The sequence below is a fragment of the Toxotes jaculatrix genome, chromosome 3, assembly GCF_017976425.1.
Source record: "Toxotes jaculatrix isolate fToxJac2 chromosome 3, fToxJac2.pri, whole genome shotgun sequence".
NCBI lineage: Eukaryota > Metazoa > Chordata > Actinopteri > Toxotidae > Toxotes > Toxotes jaculatrix.
The window spans coordinates 29,721,538-29,736,514 of record NC_054396.1 but is presented as its reverse complement, the minus strand read 5'-3'; the positions used below and the strand labels follow the sequence as shown (position 1 = coordinate 29,736,514).

General features: G+C 45.4%; 2 protein-coding genes across 2 annotated transcripts; both read right to left on the bottom strand.

Annotated features, from left to right (window-relative positions):
• Positions 1 to 773: 773 nt before the first annotated feature.
• rbm15b (RNA binding motif protein 15B) lies at positions 774 to 6,619 on the bottom strand. Its single transcript, XM_041034571.1, has one exon. It carries the CDS (start codon positions 6,407 to 6,409, stop codon positions 3,884 to 3,886), a length of 2,526 nt encoding a protein of 841 aa, XP_040890505.1. The 5' UTR covers positions 6,410 to 6,619; the 3' UTR covers positions 774 to 3,883.
• Positions 6,620 to 8,590: 1,971 nt separating this feature from the next.
• Positions 8,591 to 14,760, bottom strand: manf (mesencephalic astrocyte-derived neurotrophic factor). Its single transcript, XM_041034779.1, has 4 exons — positions 14,558 to 14,760; positions 13,074 to 13,201; positions 11,312 to 11,453; positions 8,591 to 10,761 (listed from the first exon to the last, which is right to left on the bottom strand). Exons 1-4 carry the CDS (start codon positions 14,643 to 14,645, stop codon positions 10,577 to 10,579), a joined length of 543 nt encoding a protein of 180 aa, XP_040890713.1. The 5' UTR covers positions 14,646 to 14,760; the 3' UTR covers positions 8,591 to 10,576.
• Between the last annotated feature and the right edge of the window lie 217 nt (positions 14,761 to 14,977).

The following is a 14,977-nucleotide window of genomic DNA, read 5'->3' as shown; positions in this document are numbered from 1 at the left end:
CTTACGCTGTCTGATGTCTGTGAACAAGCAGCCGTGAGGGACATCAAGTGTCCGTGTCCTGTTTAACGTCCCACTGCGTTCGTCCAATTCCACGCTGCTGAACCGGTCTCACAAAACCAGCACAGCGTATGTCACCGGGCTGAGAAACCAGCAAAGTCTTTAAAGTTTAAATCTGAACCTTCACGCTTCACTTCTCACTTTATTCCGACAAAAGCTGGCGTCGCCTTCACCTGTGTTCACTCTCAGGTGAGCCTGCTGTACCGGTAGAGGCCAGAGGGGCGCTGTTCCACACGTCTGAGGAAAATGAAACATGGAAGACAAAGAAGTCAGAGCTCTGAATGCTGCTTCTACAGCTGTTTACCTGTTCCAGGTGTTAATCCACTTCTTTAACATGAAGTTTTAGCAGCATTTATAAAGCAGAGCAGATTCGTTTCTGTGAGCTGGTTAATACTCACGGTGTTGTTAAGATGTCGTAGAGCTGGGGACGAAGGCGGCACAGATTTCAGTCACACCTGAAGAGCTCCTGTAGCATCAGCTGTCAGTCAGGTCATTTATTTAAAATATAACACACAGACACATGATGAGCAGTCAAACACTCAGGGGGGTTTTAGAACAGATATTCTTGCATTTGGTCTCCTAGTTTTTAAATATGATACACGGCATTGAACATTAAATTAAATGTTTGGTGAATAAACATGTAAAACTGTGTCATGTATGACAAACTGCATGCTGTACTATGAAACTCAGAAAAATGACAGCTCTCCCTCCCGTCTTACAAAGAGCATAAAATGTTTATTACATTTTCTTTAATGCAGAATACATGTTTCTATGTTGACACAAAAACAAAACCAAAGGGGGAATCTGTGTACAAAAACCGATTGTCGTCATGGATTTATACTCCACCTGCTCTGTGTAACGCTATCGGTCAGCACACAGCCCTGCACACGCTCAGATGGGAAAAGGGAAGTCTATTCACAACACATCATTCGTCCAGGGCAGCTGATAGAAAAAGCTGTGTTTTCTACATCTTTATTTTCTTTAATGGCATATTGTACAAAACTGCTATATTTATAGGACTGGTGGTGATGAACATTCAGCAACAGCTTCAGAGACACAGGAACAACATCTGAATTCATCCAGAAGCCTCTTTACGAGGACGAGAAGGAGACACGGGTCGGTCACGGTCACAGTTTCAACCTCTCAGGGTTCGTTTTTCTGTTTTCTTCATCAAACACACACAAGCCAGAGATCCACCACCTGTCTGACCAATGACTGAGCTCCGAGGACGTGTGCAGCGGAGACCACAGCAAAAAGAAAGTGGGATGTAAAAAGACCACGGGTGGAAGAAGCACTCAGATCCTTTACTCAAGTAAAAATCTTACTTAAGGAAAAGCAGAGAAATATTAACAGCAAAATGAAAGTAATGGAAGTGGGAAACATATCATAGGATTACTGACACAGATGCATTAATGCGTGAGCAGTATTTGTGTAGCTGATTTAAAGTACCTGTTAAAATGCTGAGCTCAGGCAAAAATGGGAATCTTATAAAGGAACTTCTGTTTGTAATTCAGTCCTGAAAGTCAGAATATTTCATCCTGTTTTCAGTTAACTTGTTTGAAAATATAAAAGTGTCTCTGTGTTTCCAAACAGCAGAGAGTGAAAAAGTTGATTTACATTTAAAACAGGTTCAAATGTTCTCAGAGCACTGACTCGTTTCAGGCTGAAATGACTCGATCACAGGCTGATTTTGTTTCACTGAGCGATGCGTCATGTTTCAGAATATGATCATATCAGAAAATACAAAACAGTCAGAAACTACAGCTGTTAAACATAGCTGAGTGAAAACATTTCCATCTGAAGAACAGAGAAACAGCAGCACAGACAGAAACGATCGAGTGAAATATGAAAACCAGAGACTTGTACTCGAGCAGACAACGTAAAGGTGCTGAGTTACTTCCCACCGCTGGTTATCGCTGCCACATCATGTGCAGGACGTCCTGTGGAGCGAGACTGCAAGTCATCCGCACATTCACACGTTCAGCTGCTTGTGCTGTAAACAAACGCTGGGAATTAAAATATAGAGTTTATCTTCGGTCTGACACGGCCGCTTACTCCTGATCAGTCCTGTCATCGCTGAACACACGCACAGTGTTTCCTGCTCAGGCTCATTTTCACACTCTCGTCGACCTTTTTCTCGCTTTCTTAAAAAAAAACAATAAATGTAGTAAACAGCTGACAGTGTGATGACAAACAGAGTCAACCTACCACCCAGACCACATGAGGTATTACACTGCCTCTTCTACGCAAACTACGTACATTCTCATTACGTTGGTGCAAAACAAATCGTCTGACAACACGACACGTTGTGATGCTGTCAGGGAAAAAGAAGGTTGCAGGTGAAAAGCTGCTGAACATTTATGTTTTCATGGCAAAGTTTCACACGCCAACAACGCCGTCTCCATGACGAGAAAAAAAAAGTCTGTGGCCCCATCGTAGGTTTTTATTCTCCAGCCTCTAATATTTCATTCAACATCATCTGGATGGAAAAACTGATAAATCTGTGCTGTTTCACTAAAAGATCATGTTGGCACAAAAATTCACTAAAAATTAATGTTAGAAAGTTAAATCAGGGCAAGTCCAGTTCCATTAATCCCAACAGTGAGAATTAGTGTTAAAGACGTAGCTCAGGAGCTTTCGGAAAATATTTTGGGAAAACTTGACCATGCATGTGCTGTTTGTATGTTTGTGGAGGTAATTAAAGAGCTCGCATCGATTCTTCTGATTTCTCCAAATCATAAAATGATGAAGACACCTTTTAAAGCTGAGGTGACGGCAGACGAAAAGAAAAAGGAAGAGCGGATGGATCACAGATGGATGGATCTATGTATTAAAACCGAATAAAAGTCGGTGAACAACATAAAATCTGAAGCAGAAATATCATCAGACCTCGCACCAGTATAACAGCTCAACGTGTATCCCAGCAAAACGAAACGTCCCCGAGGGACGACAGCGAAGGGGAAGCAAACATTTCAGACGGACAGAGTATACGTTTTTTTCTTTTCCTGCATGCAACAACGGACCACACACACTCACACCTTTCAAAATGAAAGAAACTGGAATGGTTCAACCGATAAAAACACTAACTGTGTAAAGTATACAGTCACAGGGACGGGTCGGGAAATTCACTTTTTGTCACTACTGGCCGTGCTGGGTGGCGCTCCCAACGACAAAAAACACCTAACAACAGTCTCAACCTGTGAGCAGAGGCCAGTGGAGGAGACAAACCGGAGCGGCCTGAGCCAGGACTCGGCTGGCACCACTTTCCCATTCAGTTTACAGTACAATCGCTTTGTATAAAACCTCCTAGTCCCACTTGTATTGGATATACAGAACAACCAGGTAAATTCAGATAAAAGAAAAACAAAAAGACAAATAAAGTAAACAAGCATATAAACAAACCTCTCGGTTTTAGTGTTGTATGTTACAGCTTAGTACAAAAGCGACAGTGCTGCCTGTGTGTGCAGCAGATCTGTACATTTACATCCTCTCTCCTTTAAGTGTTTTTTTTTTCATTACAGAACATTTGAACAATTCGCCCCCCACAAAGCCTCAGTCTGACATCACCTGCCTGTGAACGCGACAACGAGTCGACCTCAGAGAGGAGGAGGCGTCAGGTGATAAAAGAGGAAGAGGGAGTAAAAGAGATGTAGTGTGATTTGCTGTTTCGTTTATAAGACACTGAATAAAACAATAGAATGCATCTTTTTAAAAACATGGAAGTATCTGTAGACACCAGGCGAGTCCGTGTGTGTGTATGTGTGTGTGTGTGTGTGTGTGCATGCCTTCAAGCGTCTGTACATGTATGTATTCTTCAGTGTAATAATCAATTAGTGTCAGTGACGATCACAATCACCATGTGCTCCTCATCCAGATTACCCACAGTCCTTTTGGCGGCCTGCAGGTATTGTTGAGAGAACTCTCCAGGTGGGAAGGCGTACAGCATCGCCCCCGGCCCCCCCTCTTTCGCAGCAGGTAGGCTCACAACTCCAGCTGCCTCCTTGTTCCGCAGGTAGGTCACCAGGTGACGGAGCAAGCGCACCTGCAGTCCCGGCTCAGGGGCGGGGGCCTGGCGGTCGATGGGGCCCTGGAGGGCCAACAGGATGGCGAACCCGTCAGGCCGCCCCAGTTTAATGCGACGCGACACCTCGTCAAGCCTGGTCTGATCCATGCGCAGCCTCTGGGCGATCTTCAGCTGGCTGGGCTGGTTCTGGCTCTGCAGCTTCAGGCTGTCCTTCATCATCGTGTTGAAGAACGACGACCCCCCCTCCAGCATGTACAGGTCCGTCGGGAAACTGCTGTTCTTCAGAGCGAAGAAGCCATGCCACGTTTTGGAGAGAGAGGCCTGGGCGAACTCTGACAGCGTGCTTGGCGAGGAGGAAGTGTGTGAGTCCGTGTGGGCGGCGGGAGAGCTGGCAGCGATGACCTCGCTGTTACGATGGTGATGGTTGTTGAGATGGACACTGGAGGACCTCTTGCTGTGGTGGCGGCCAGACGGTGGGTCATCTTCGTTGGTGGCAGAGTGGCGTCCCCCTCCGCCGCTGTCAGGGGAGTGGTCTCTTGGCTCTGTGGTGGAATCGGGGGCTCGGACCCTCGCTCGGTCTGGGCTCACATCAGGAGAGACGACTCCTCCTGGACCTCGAACCCTCGACCTCCCCCTCTCTTTCTCCCTCTCCTCTGTCTGCCTATCAGCGGACAGACTCCTACTCCTGCTCCTCCTCCTGCTCCTCCTCTCCTCCCTCTCTTTCAGCCATCGCTCCCTGCTCCTGCTGCGGCTCCTCGCTCCTCTCCCACTCCTCCCGAATGCTTCCACCCCTCCCACTCTCCTCTCCAGACTGCGGGTTGGGCTGGTGGGGTAGTCTCTCTCCAGCACTGCCCTGTCTCTCTCCCTCTGGGAGAGGAGGTTGTGGGAGGGGGGTGATGAGCGGTCCCTGGCCCCCCTCAGCTCTCGTTCCAGGCTGCGATGGCGGCTGTAGGCCTCCCCAAGGAGGTCATAGTGGGAGGGGAGCGCAGCCGGGGGCTGATAACCAGGGGGAAATGGCCGAGAGGGGCTCTCCTCAACTTTAGCAAAGTCCACCCTCAGACGCCGCTCAGGGCCACCTAAAGGGAAACCCCTCATCTGGGTGCAGGCGGCCTGTGCAGCGTCCAGACTTTCATACTGAATGTAAGCAAAACTGTCCCCCTTAACATAGTCGATATTCCTTATGCTTCCAAACCGGTCAAACTCCCGAGCAAGAGCAGCGAGAGAGTTTCCAGGCCCCAGACCGCCCACCCAGAGCCGCGTGGTGGGGTTAGCTTTGCCATAGCCAATCTTTATTGGGTTGCCGCCGATCAGGCGTCCCTGCATGGCCACTTTGGCCCGGTGGGCCATGTCTAGGTTCTGAAACTTCACAAAGGCATACGCTCCACCCTGTCCACGGGCCGGGCGTTTAATCACAACATCCTCAATGATGCCGTACTTGTCAAAGCCCCTCCTCAGCTCAGCCTCTGTAACATTACCGTCCAAATTTCCAATAAACAGGTTGCTGGTCGCCCTCTGATCGTCCTCAGGTTTTAAATCCTCCACCACCGGCATCGGAGGGAAGCCATAGGGCCGGCCCCTCTCATCCAGCATACCATAATAATCCAACAGCCTCTCCCTCTCTCTGCTCAGACCCAGGGTCTCCAAGGCGTAATGCCTCGCTCTGAGGTCTCTGATGTTGCTCACCCCGGGCCCCGGCGGGGAGAGGGAGCGCTGTCTGTAGGGGTACGGTGCGTGCAGAGGTAAATAACCAACGTCCGGCGGCGTGACACTCCGCCTCCGAACGTACATGGGTTCGATTTTAAGCTGTCGATCTCCCAGCACTAACCTGGAGGATTTGGCGTGCCTGGCCTCCTTGGCGTCCTCCGGGTGCCGAAAATTCACGTAGGCGATGCGACCCAGCTCCGGCGTGTGCGACAGCTTCACGCTGACGTCCCCGAACTTTTTGAACTCGTGGAACAGCGCGTCCTCCACGTCCTCGTCCGAGACCTGCGAGCCGAGGTTGCTGATGAGCAGCGTTTTGTACTCCAGAGTGCCCGGCCTGGCTGCAGGGAGCTCCGCGGCCGTGGTCCGTAGCGGCGGACGACCGAGGAGGCTGAGCTCATGTCGGTGGTGAAGCTCCAAGGCGGCCGCCCGCTCCTCCCGGAGCCGCGGCTTCTCGCGCTCCCTGCTTCGGCTCCGTCGGTGATATCCCCGGCTCTCCGCCAGCAGCAGAGCCAGCGGCGGCGGCGGCGGCAGCTCCTCTCTCCGTGCACTCTCTCGTTCCCTCTCCCGTATCCGCTTGGCGATGGCCCTGGACGGACTAGTCTCTCTCCCGGCCTGCCTCTTCATTTTCGAATGATGATGGAGCTCAAACTTTTCGGTGCCTGCAACGGGAATCCGGCCCTGGGAGCGAATTTCAGGGGTGTTAGCGAAAGTAACGTGGCAGACGACCGCTTCGGCAAAGACACGCTCCCGCTCCAGACGCTGGGTTTTTGCATAAAAATCGAAAAATGAGGACAAACTCGTTTAAAAACATGTCAGCATCAGAGGACCTGCACCAACGCCGCCATCTTGGACAATAGGAATGTGCGCTTTCCCTCTGGAGGGCGGGGACTGCGATGACGCAACTCCGGCGGCCGTCATGACGTGTCACGTTTGGTTTTGGACGAAAATCAGTTAAAGGACACAAACAGCAACAGTTCTGTTTCCACCCGCGTCTGTCTCTGTCCAGTGGCGGTTCTACACTGAATTGTGGATTAACAAGTGGATTATTGTTATTGATAATAATAATATTAATAATAATAATAGAAGATATTATTTTGCTTGGCTGATCGTAACCCCACATAATCTTCACTTATATTTTGTGTTGTGAAACATTGAAATGGTGCTGGTACATTCATGAGATGTGCTCTACAAATACAGATTGATGTCATTTTCACATGGTACTGGTGCAAATACAGATTATATCATGGTATGTTTTGGGCTTCGTTGGTTAAGAGGTTTATGTGTATGTGGGTAAAGAGGGTGTGCTTGTGTAGTTTTTATTGAGAAATAACAGTTTTTCTACAGTTTTTGGACTCAATCAGTTTCTTCTTTTACAAACTGTTTCCCCAGCCTTGGAAAAACCCTGTTCAGACGCCACAGATGAGGCTGGGGTGTGTGTGTATTTATATGTAATGAATTTATATGTCTTATCTATATCTAATGTTATTTAGGATTATATATCTATAAACCTATCTGTATAACTCTTTATCTATATCTAATTTATATATTACATATCTATTGCTCTATATTCACTAATTCACCATCAACACTACTAACTCTCAAAACACCTAACAAACGCAACAAACCGACCTACTCTGCAAAAAAAAATTCAAATCACCGCCACTATACAGAGCTATCCTATCTCTGAACACACTCGATCCCGCCACCTGATTCACATGACAAACCGAACCAATCAGGTGATTCGTATGACGTCCGAAGCACTCACCTGCTTCAAACGTCTGTAGCCAAACCACACCTCGGCACAGTGGATCAATACAAATGCCTCATGAACTACCGCGCATGCGTCGGAGCCTCGAGCGTTAGAGAACCATCAGTAGGGAAGACTCCCACACTCCTCCAGTCCAACCTAACCACCTCCATGAGTCAGGGTGCCGTTTCTACATGCATATGTTGGTGGTGCATGCTGGGAGATGGGGACGGCGCCAATTTGCCAATTTCCCACACAGTAATATGATAGATAAAAGAAAACAGCTTAGCGGCGGAGATGATTTTTATTTTCACGTGGTTGTGCCGCCCCCCAGCCGGGCGGCTGTCCGGTTCACCCGTGCCAAATACCTGCCTGTCTGCCTCCCTCCCTCCGGATCCGGTTGAAAAGGCGGATCCAGAAATTTTTCATCGCTTTCTTTCACATTGCGAGACAGAGTTCTTCTTATTTTTGTTGTGAAACTTGTTCATAAACGTCCGTGAGGAACAAAGATCGAAATACAGAAAAAAACACACTTAAATGTAAACATTTTAAATCTTATTTGAAATTCCTGGTTTTATCCAGAAATGCAAAGAGTTTCAAAGAAAATGACTGTGGACAAACAAAAGGGAAAAAAACTATCAGGACTATTATTATTATATCTACAGCACCTTAGAAATCATTTCACCTTTTCTTGTCTCCGTTTTCCTTGTTTATCTTTCATGGTTTTCTTTAACTTTGCATGAAGTGGCAGGAGGAATTTAGGATATGAAAAGAAAAAACTGTTTCTGGACTGATGTATCTGTATGACAGGAAGCTGAAAACCTACAGAAAATCATATTATCCATATAAATATGTTTATATCTGTCTCAATGTCACAGATATAAACATATTTATATGGATAATAAATATAAATATGTTTATATCTGTCTCAATGTCACATTTTCACAGTCTTTACTAAGAACAACTTTTAAATTCAATGACACACATTTCATTACAAATTAATTCTTGTCACACGACCAAAGTGTCTGAGGAAATCATCCCATCGTCTTCTCCAGACGGAGTTTTACAGATTTTAATGAAAAAGTAGAATAGTACAGTTGTAACAAATGACTGGGCCTTACATGAAAGGTCAACGTGAAACAACAGCATATTTTAAGTTTTCATTTTCCATATCAAATCTTATCAAGTATCACGTTTTAGCATGTGATTTTTTTTTTTTTTTTTTGTAAGTACACACCATTTGCTTACATCAAACAGTAAAATTTCCCAGCAGTCCAGGGGTGAGGCAGAGCCAGTGATGGAGACCAGGTCAGTTTCACCTGTCTATGCAACATGTGAAAGAAAAGTAAATATATGAATTTGTGACTTGGTGCGAGTGAGAGGGATCAAACTTTAAATATCAGTTCACACCCTGTTCATTTCCTGGTTTTTATTTTAGGTTTGAACTGTCCTGTGATCAGTTCCTGATTGGATTAGACTGCAGGCGACACCAGCATTAGAGCTGAGGGGTTCAGTGTTTCATGAGTTACAATGTTCACTACACTTAACAGCTGCAGCACAGAAACCATCTGTGGAGTAATCAGAATAAAATTCCCAACAACAACAGGAAAATAACCATCACATATTAGAAATGACAGAGAAGCGAATCTGTGAGAGACTGTAAATATATAAAAAAATCCTCAATAAATATCTTACCTAAATATTAACTTTGCTGACAGTGGAAGGCCTGCTGTGCCTTCCTGTGTCAGACACTGACAAAACGTACTTTAACATCTGTCACCCACACTCCAGGCCCTCTGTGAATTTATGTTATTGTGCAAAACTTGCTTTGGGAGAAGCTTCTCAACAGGAACATTCTCAGATCAGTTAGAGCAGATTCAGTCTGAAGGTCTTCACCTGGTCCCTTCTTGTTTTTTTTCCCAAACTTTAATCTATATCCCAAACAGGTCTATTATTTTCCCTGTGTCATGAATAAGAAAAAAACAAAACATGAAGCAGATTTCACTTCTTAATCACTGCACATTTGTTTGACGGGTTGGAATATGGGCGACCCCGCTGACAGTAAACACAGAGACTACAGTGGAGGTTAAAACAGGGAAGTGCTGGAGATGTGAACGTCTCAACTGGACAACGGCCATGAGCTTTTTAACGTTAACTCAGGCCTTGAAGCAAAGGTTTGACATTGTGGGAACCTTTTAATTAGTGAGCTTTAAAGGTGGATTTGGTTTCCTTCGGACAGAGCCAGGGTAATCGCCCCCCCTCTCATCAGTCTCTATGATAAGCTAAGTCCAGTGGCTGTAGCTTGATTTTTTTTTTTTAGCCATCAGACATGACAGAGACAGATCGTCTCACCTAAGTCTCAGCAAGGACGCAAATCAGTCTATTTCCCCAGATTACAAACGATTCCTTCAAGTCTCAGAACGGGTGAGGTGGTGCACTCACCCTCCTCCACAAAACCTCGTGATAATTAAAGCTGAGCAACATTAACAGAAACTAAACAAACTCTCCAAAACATGATGACTCATCTATCAGTATCAGAGAGGAGCTGGGAGCAGCTGCAGATTCAGATCCTGGAACAACACTGAACAACAAACCTGCTCTGATGTGGTGAATTCCAGCAGCAGCTCTCACCTCACGGTTTAAGGATCCTGACACTGATGGAGAATTCAGCCAAATGTCACTTGTCTAGCCACGTGCTGTGAAACGTGTTGAAGACATAAACAGAAAACCTGCTTCCAATGCTCTAACTTCCCCTTTAATCGCTGCTCCTGTGCTTTGCATTCATCCCCGACCTTCCATCCCCAGCAAACACTGTTCATTCCCCTCACTGGATTTAAAAGTAAAGGACATCGGCCTTATGTGTATACACTGCATCTATACCTGTGACTACCAGATGTGTGTGTACCCTCAAAAAAAGAAAAACAATAGACTGAGACAAACATGTCAACCCCCCCCCCCCCCCATCCGCTCCTGGTCCTCCTGGTCCTCACTGGTCCACGTCAAGTCCAAAATTGTGTGGTTGTTTGTATTTTGTTTTTGTTGCGTTACAGTTCTGTCCGTGCTTTGGCGGCTGCAGGGGCGTACTTGGGCATGAGCTCTGTGATTTTGCGGATGAAGTCGGACTTTTCAGCGCATCCTTTACAGGACTCGCCCCACTCCTCCAGAATCTTCTTCAGGTCCTTCACTTTAAGCTTTTTCAGGTCCACTGTGGTTAGGTCCAGCTGTTTGTCTGCATGGGACACACAAGAAAAGACACAAAATCATCACATGGACACCGTCTCTAGTAGATTCCTAAATTTAAATGTTGAACTGGACACAATGACTCCTGTCCTTTCTATTCAAGAGAGATCCAGAGGATTCTGGAGCTGTTAGGAGCTCAGACAGAAGCTTTCAGGCACATTCAGTGGGAGCAGAGATGCACGTTGATCAATCGAAGCTTATAAAAAAGCTTATAAAAAGATTTGCACACCTGTCCACTGCAGTGGGGATGTGTCTAAATATCAAGTCTGCAGGTATAAAAGTCTGTTTACAGAAACTGTTTAATCTACGTAAATGGTTTATGTTATACTTTATATTTCCCATATTTTCTAAAAATATGCAGTTTCTCCTTACTCACACACACTTTGACAGTCAAATGTAATATTCCCACAGTCCCAGCTGAGTGTGTATAAATTCATTTTTAATAATCTTACACCCATAAATGAATCTGGAGAAACATCACTGCAGGGTTTAAGCTATTATTCATTCGTCCCACAGCTCATCCAGCAGGTGTAACTCACCGTATTTCAGCTCACAGATCTGACTGTCCTTCTTCTTGAGTTTCTCACAGATCTTCTCCACTGGGACGTGGTAGCTGAGCGGTTTGGAAACCTCGTTGATCATCTTGGTTGCAGCGTCACTCGTTGCCCCGATGTAATAACACTGGACGTGTGGAACAAGAAGAAAGAAGCTGTTGTTTTATACAGTTTACCACATACAGAAGGTCTCAGTGGCACCTGGGACAGAACAACCTAACATTCACATCCACTGCTGGAAGATGGGGGGAATCTCTGTAGAGCTGGGGGGAACTCCACAGTGCGGCGAGTGACCATGCGACCCAGAGCTGATATAAAAATACTGATGAAACTGTTGCTTTAGAAACAGAGGTTCACTTTGAGGATTCTTGTAGACAGAGCGGGAGTCGACACGTGTGTGTTTTCCCATCAACGTTCAACTAAACTTGACAGAAACTTGCTCAGTGTGAGTGAAACATCTACTCTGCAGGTGTGAGACCAACAAGGCGCGCGGTATTTTCTGCACGGTCGGTCAGCCGTACCGCGACAAGGTTAGGGGGAAGACCAACGTGACAAACTCTGTGAGATGTTTGCGAGCAACTGTACCGACGCCTCTGATGCCATACGCCAACGCCAACGCACATCTAAGCATCACATCGTCAACGTACTTCACTCATGTTCAGCACCTGCTGGGCCCCACTAACATGATGTTCACTGTTCCCTCCATCCTGTCTCTGCTTATGTAGTGTTTGTACTTGTGTAGTGCTTGCTCTATGGGCCGGGCACCTTTAATAAATAATTATTTGATATTCCATTGAGTGTTTGGAGCTTCCTCGAATGAAATCACTGCCTATAACAAACAGCATTAAAAGCTCAGCCTGAATCCATCCACTTACTCGATGTTCTACATCATTCACTGTATGATCACAATATGGGGCATGTTCTTAAAATAGCATGCAAAGCTATTAAAATGAATCCTACAGGCTATTTGTGCACTAGTACAGTTCCCCACAGTAAAAGAGTGGATCACAGACTCTCAATCAATGTCCAATCAATGTTATTTGTAGATGAAAGAACATTTACTCACACCACCAACACTGCAGCAAATTTTTGAAATGCTGTTATTTAAAGTCTCGTCTGATAACATCAGCAGGGGGTAAACTTTCAGCTGTGTTTAGCAGCTTTTTGCTAACACCACCCTGCTGCCTGCTCCCACCACAAAGCCACAAACTCGATTCACTTTAAAGTGGCAATAGACAACTTTTCCACGTGGTATTAATGCTGGCGCCACTGTCACAAAGACGGGATTGTTCCCCGTTTTCCTCAGAGGCGAGAAACTACCAACGACACAGGACACGAAACGATCAACAACACTTAGAGAAAGACGCGCGTTCACCCGAAGATGGAAAGTGAAATTGTCATAAACTCATACGGAGTGGTAAAACAGAGCAGTTTGAGTATTGTTTGACAACAGTGCTATGACAAAGGCAGAGTGAAACACCCGGTTGTATCAATAAGATGAGTTAATGCAAACTGAATGTTAGTTTTAAACCCTCTCAAGCCCTTGGAGCTCTCTCCATCAGGTGAATTCCTGTCTGAGGTTCACTCTGGTTTTACCTCAGATTCTATCACTCTCCCTCTTCGCCTTCTTTGCTTCCTCTGACAACAGTTTTCTCAGTTACTCCGGTTAACCACATTTTCCTGGGAGATTTTGTGCCCTGTGTCAGACAGCAGCCGTTACATCACATACAATCTCTGGTTTACTCACAAAGCGGTTTTCTTTGCCTTTAGCATCTTTGCAGGTCTTTATGATGGCCGTCTCGATGTCTGCGCTGGTGAACTTTACATCGCTGTCCTTCAGTGACTGGTAAAACTTCCCAAGGAAGGCCACACACACTGGGATAAAGAGGGAAAAGCACATTAAACAACCTTTTCCAGCTTTTTCAAACTTTTTACACATTAACCAACTTTTATGCCACTGCAGGGAAAAGATGACATCAGCATAATATTAATAAAAAAATTAACTCAAAATGTGTTTTTGATATTTTGTCCACTTCCACCACCATAACCTCACAAACTACAGCTACAAAGTCTGATCAGATCAGACAGTGTGGCTTAGACTTTTAACATTTCACCATTATATTAATATTTTCCTATCATTATTATCAATATCCAGCTCTGAACATTATGTGTCGCTCTACAGATTTTCTTAATTTAAGAAATCAAAGATCTGTTTAGGTCATTTAACTACATGTAGAACTGTTGTGAGGGTTTCTATAGATTCTTCAAACCATCTGAAAGAGAATATTTTATGTCTGCAGCAAAATAAAAACAGATTTCTCCCAAGTTGCGGCTGTTTCCAAATCCAGATGTTAGACAGAAATTACCTAATGACTTTTTAACATGAACCAAAATTTTACTATCAGTTATATTTGTCAGTTACTGTTATTACTATTGTTTTGCATCTAAATAATGTGTTAACACAAACACAGATGCAACTTTAGAAATGGGTTAAAAATACTTTTTATATGACGCGTATGAGTTTATGTTTTCATCCATTTTCTGTCGATCAGCTAACGAACTAATCAACTGTTGCACATCTACATTAATATTGTGAAACGGGCCATTCTGCACAATCAGTACATTTACTTTTGGTGAGACAAGTATATTTTGATACTCGTGTACTTTTACTTCAGTAACATTTTGAATGCAGGACTTTGATTTCCAAACTGTGGTTTCTCACTTTAACTTCAGTAAAATATCTGAGAACTTCTTTTCACCACCGGACTTTCAGCTGAATGATTCAGGTCTTTATTTCTTCAGATAAACGGATGCCTCGCTCTGTCACCGGTGACACATTAGAGGCAACAGCTGGAGCCAGTGTGGTGGAGGTGGAGGTGGAGGTGTATCTCCAGGTGGGCTGCAGTGAACCGGTTTGAGTCAAAAGTCCTGTGAGTCTGACCCTGTGACCAATAACAATTTTATACCCAAAGTCAGTAAACTGGCAGCGTTTTCCTTTTTTTTCCTCTAAGTGTCCTGTATGGAAATCAACCAGCATCGAGTGAATATGTTACACTACCGCTTAAAAGCCTCTCCCTCCATCAGCAGCTGTTCGTACAGCTCACAGTTCAGCTCCAGGCTGTGTTCGGCCTCATCTCCCCTCTTTATAATATTTGGAAACTTGCTGGTAGTGAACGCAGGCAGCCATTGAGCTGATGCTGAAGCTAGCTGAAGCTAACAGACAGGACCTACCTTCACACTCTCCTTCCTTCAGGGCTTCACCGGGACCCGGCACCAGAGCCAGAGCAAGAGCCACCGACAGCCCACTTAAACACAACATTTCTGCGCGAATAACTCAGGTGGATGTACGTTTAAACCGCTGCTGACAGAGAACACGTCGCTCCGTGTGTCTCATGAGTCGCCTCCGCTGAACTACAGACGCCGGTAAAGTGCAATGATTGTACGGGCTTCCCGGTGCCACGTCATACTACGCCGACACCCTATTGGTCGGAGGGTCCGATTTTTTCCGTAGTCTTCCACGCATTTTGCTCTGATTGGACGGAGGTAGAGCGTTCCGGGAACAACGTCCAGTTGGCGCCGCCTGATTGGTCCACAGCCGCTCATCGTGTATTTGTACGAGAGGGAAAAGCAGCGTCTCCAAAATGAATAAGT

Bases quoted from the DNA above. Each gene is read 5' to 3' on its own strand.
- rbm15b (XM_041034571.1), bottom strand. From the start codon at position 6,409: ATGAAGAGGCAGGCCGGGAGAGAGACTAGTCCGTCCAGGGCCATCGCC.
- manf (XM_041034779.1), bottom strand. From the start codon at position 14,645: ATGTTGTGTTTAAGTGGGCTGTCGGTGGCTCTTGCTCTGGCTCTGGTG. The intron at 13,202-14,557 runs GTAGGTCCTGTC...TCTTTATCCCAG, and splicing joins GAAGGAAGGAGAGTGTGAAG to TGTGTGTGGCCTTCCTTGGG. The intron at 11,454-13,073 runs GTGAGTAAACCA...CCACACGTCCAG, and splicing joins AAGGCAAAGAAAACCGCTTT to TGTTATTACATCGGGGCAAC.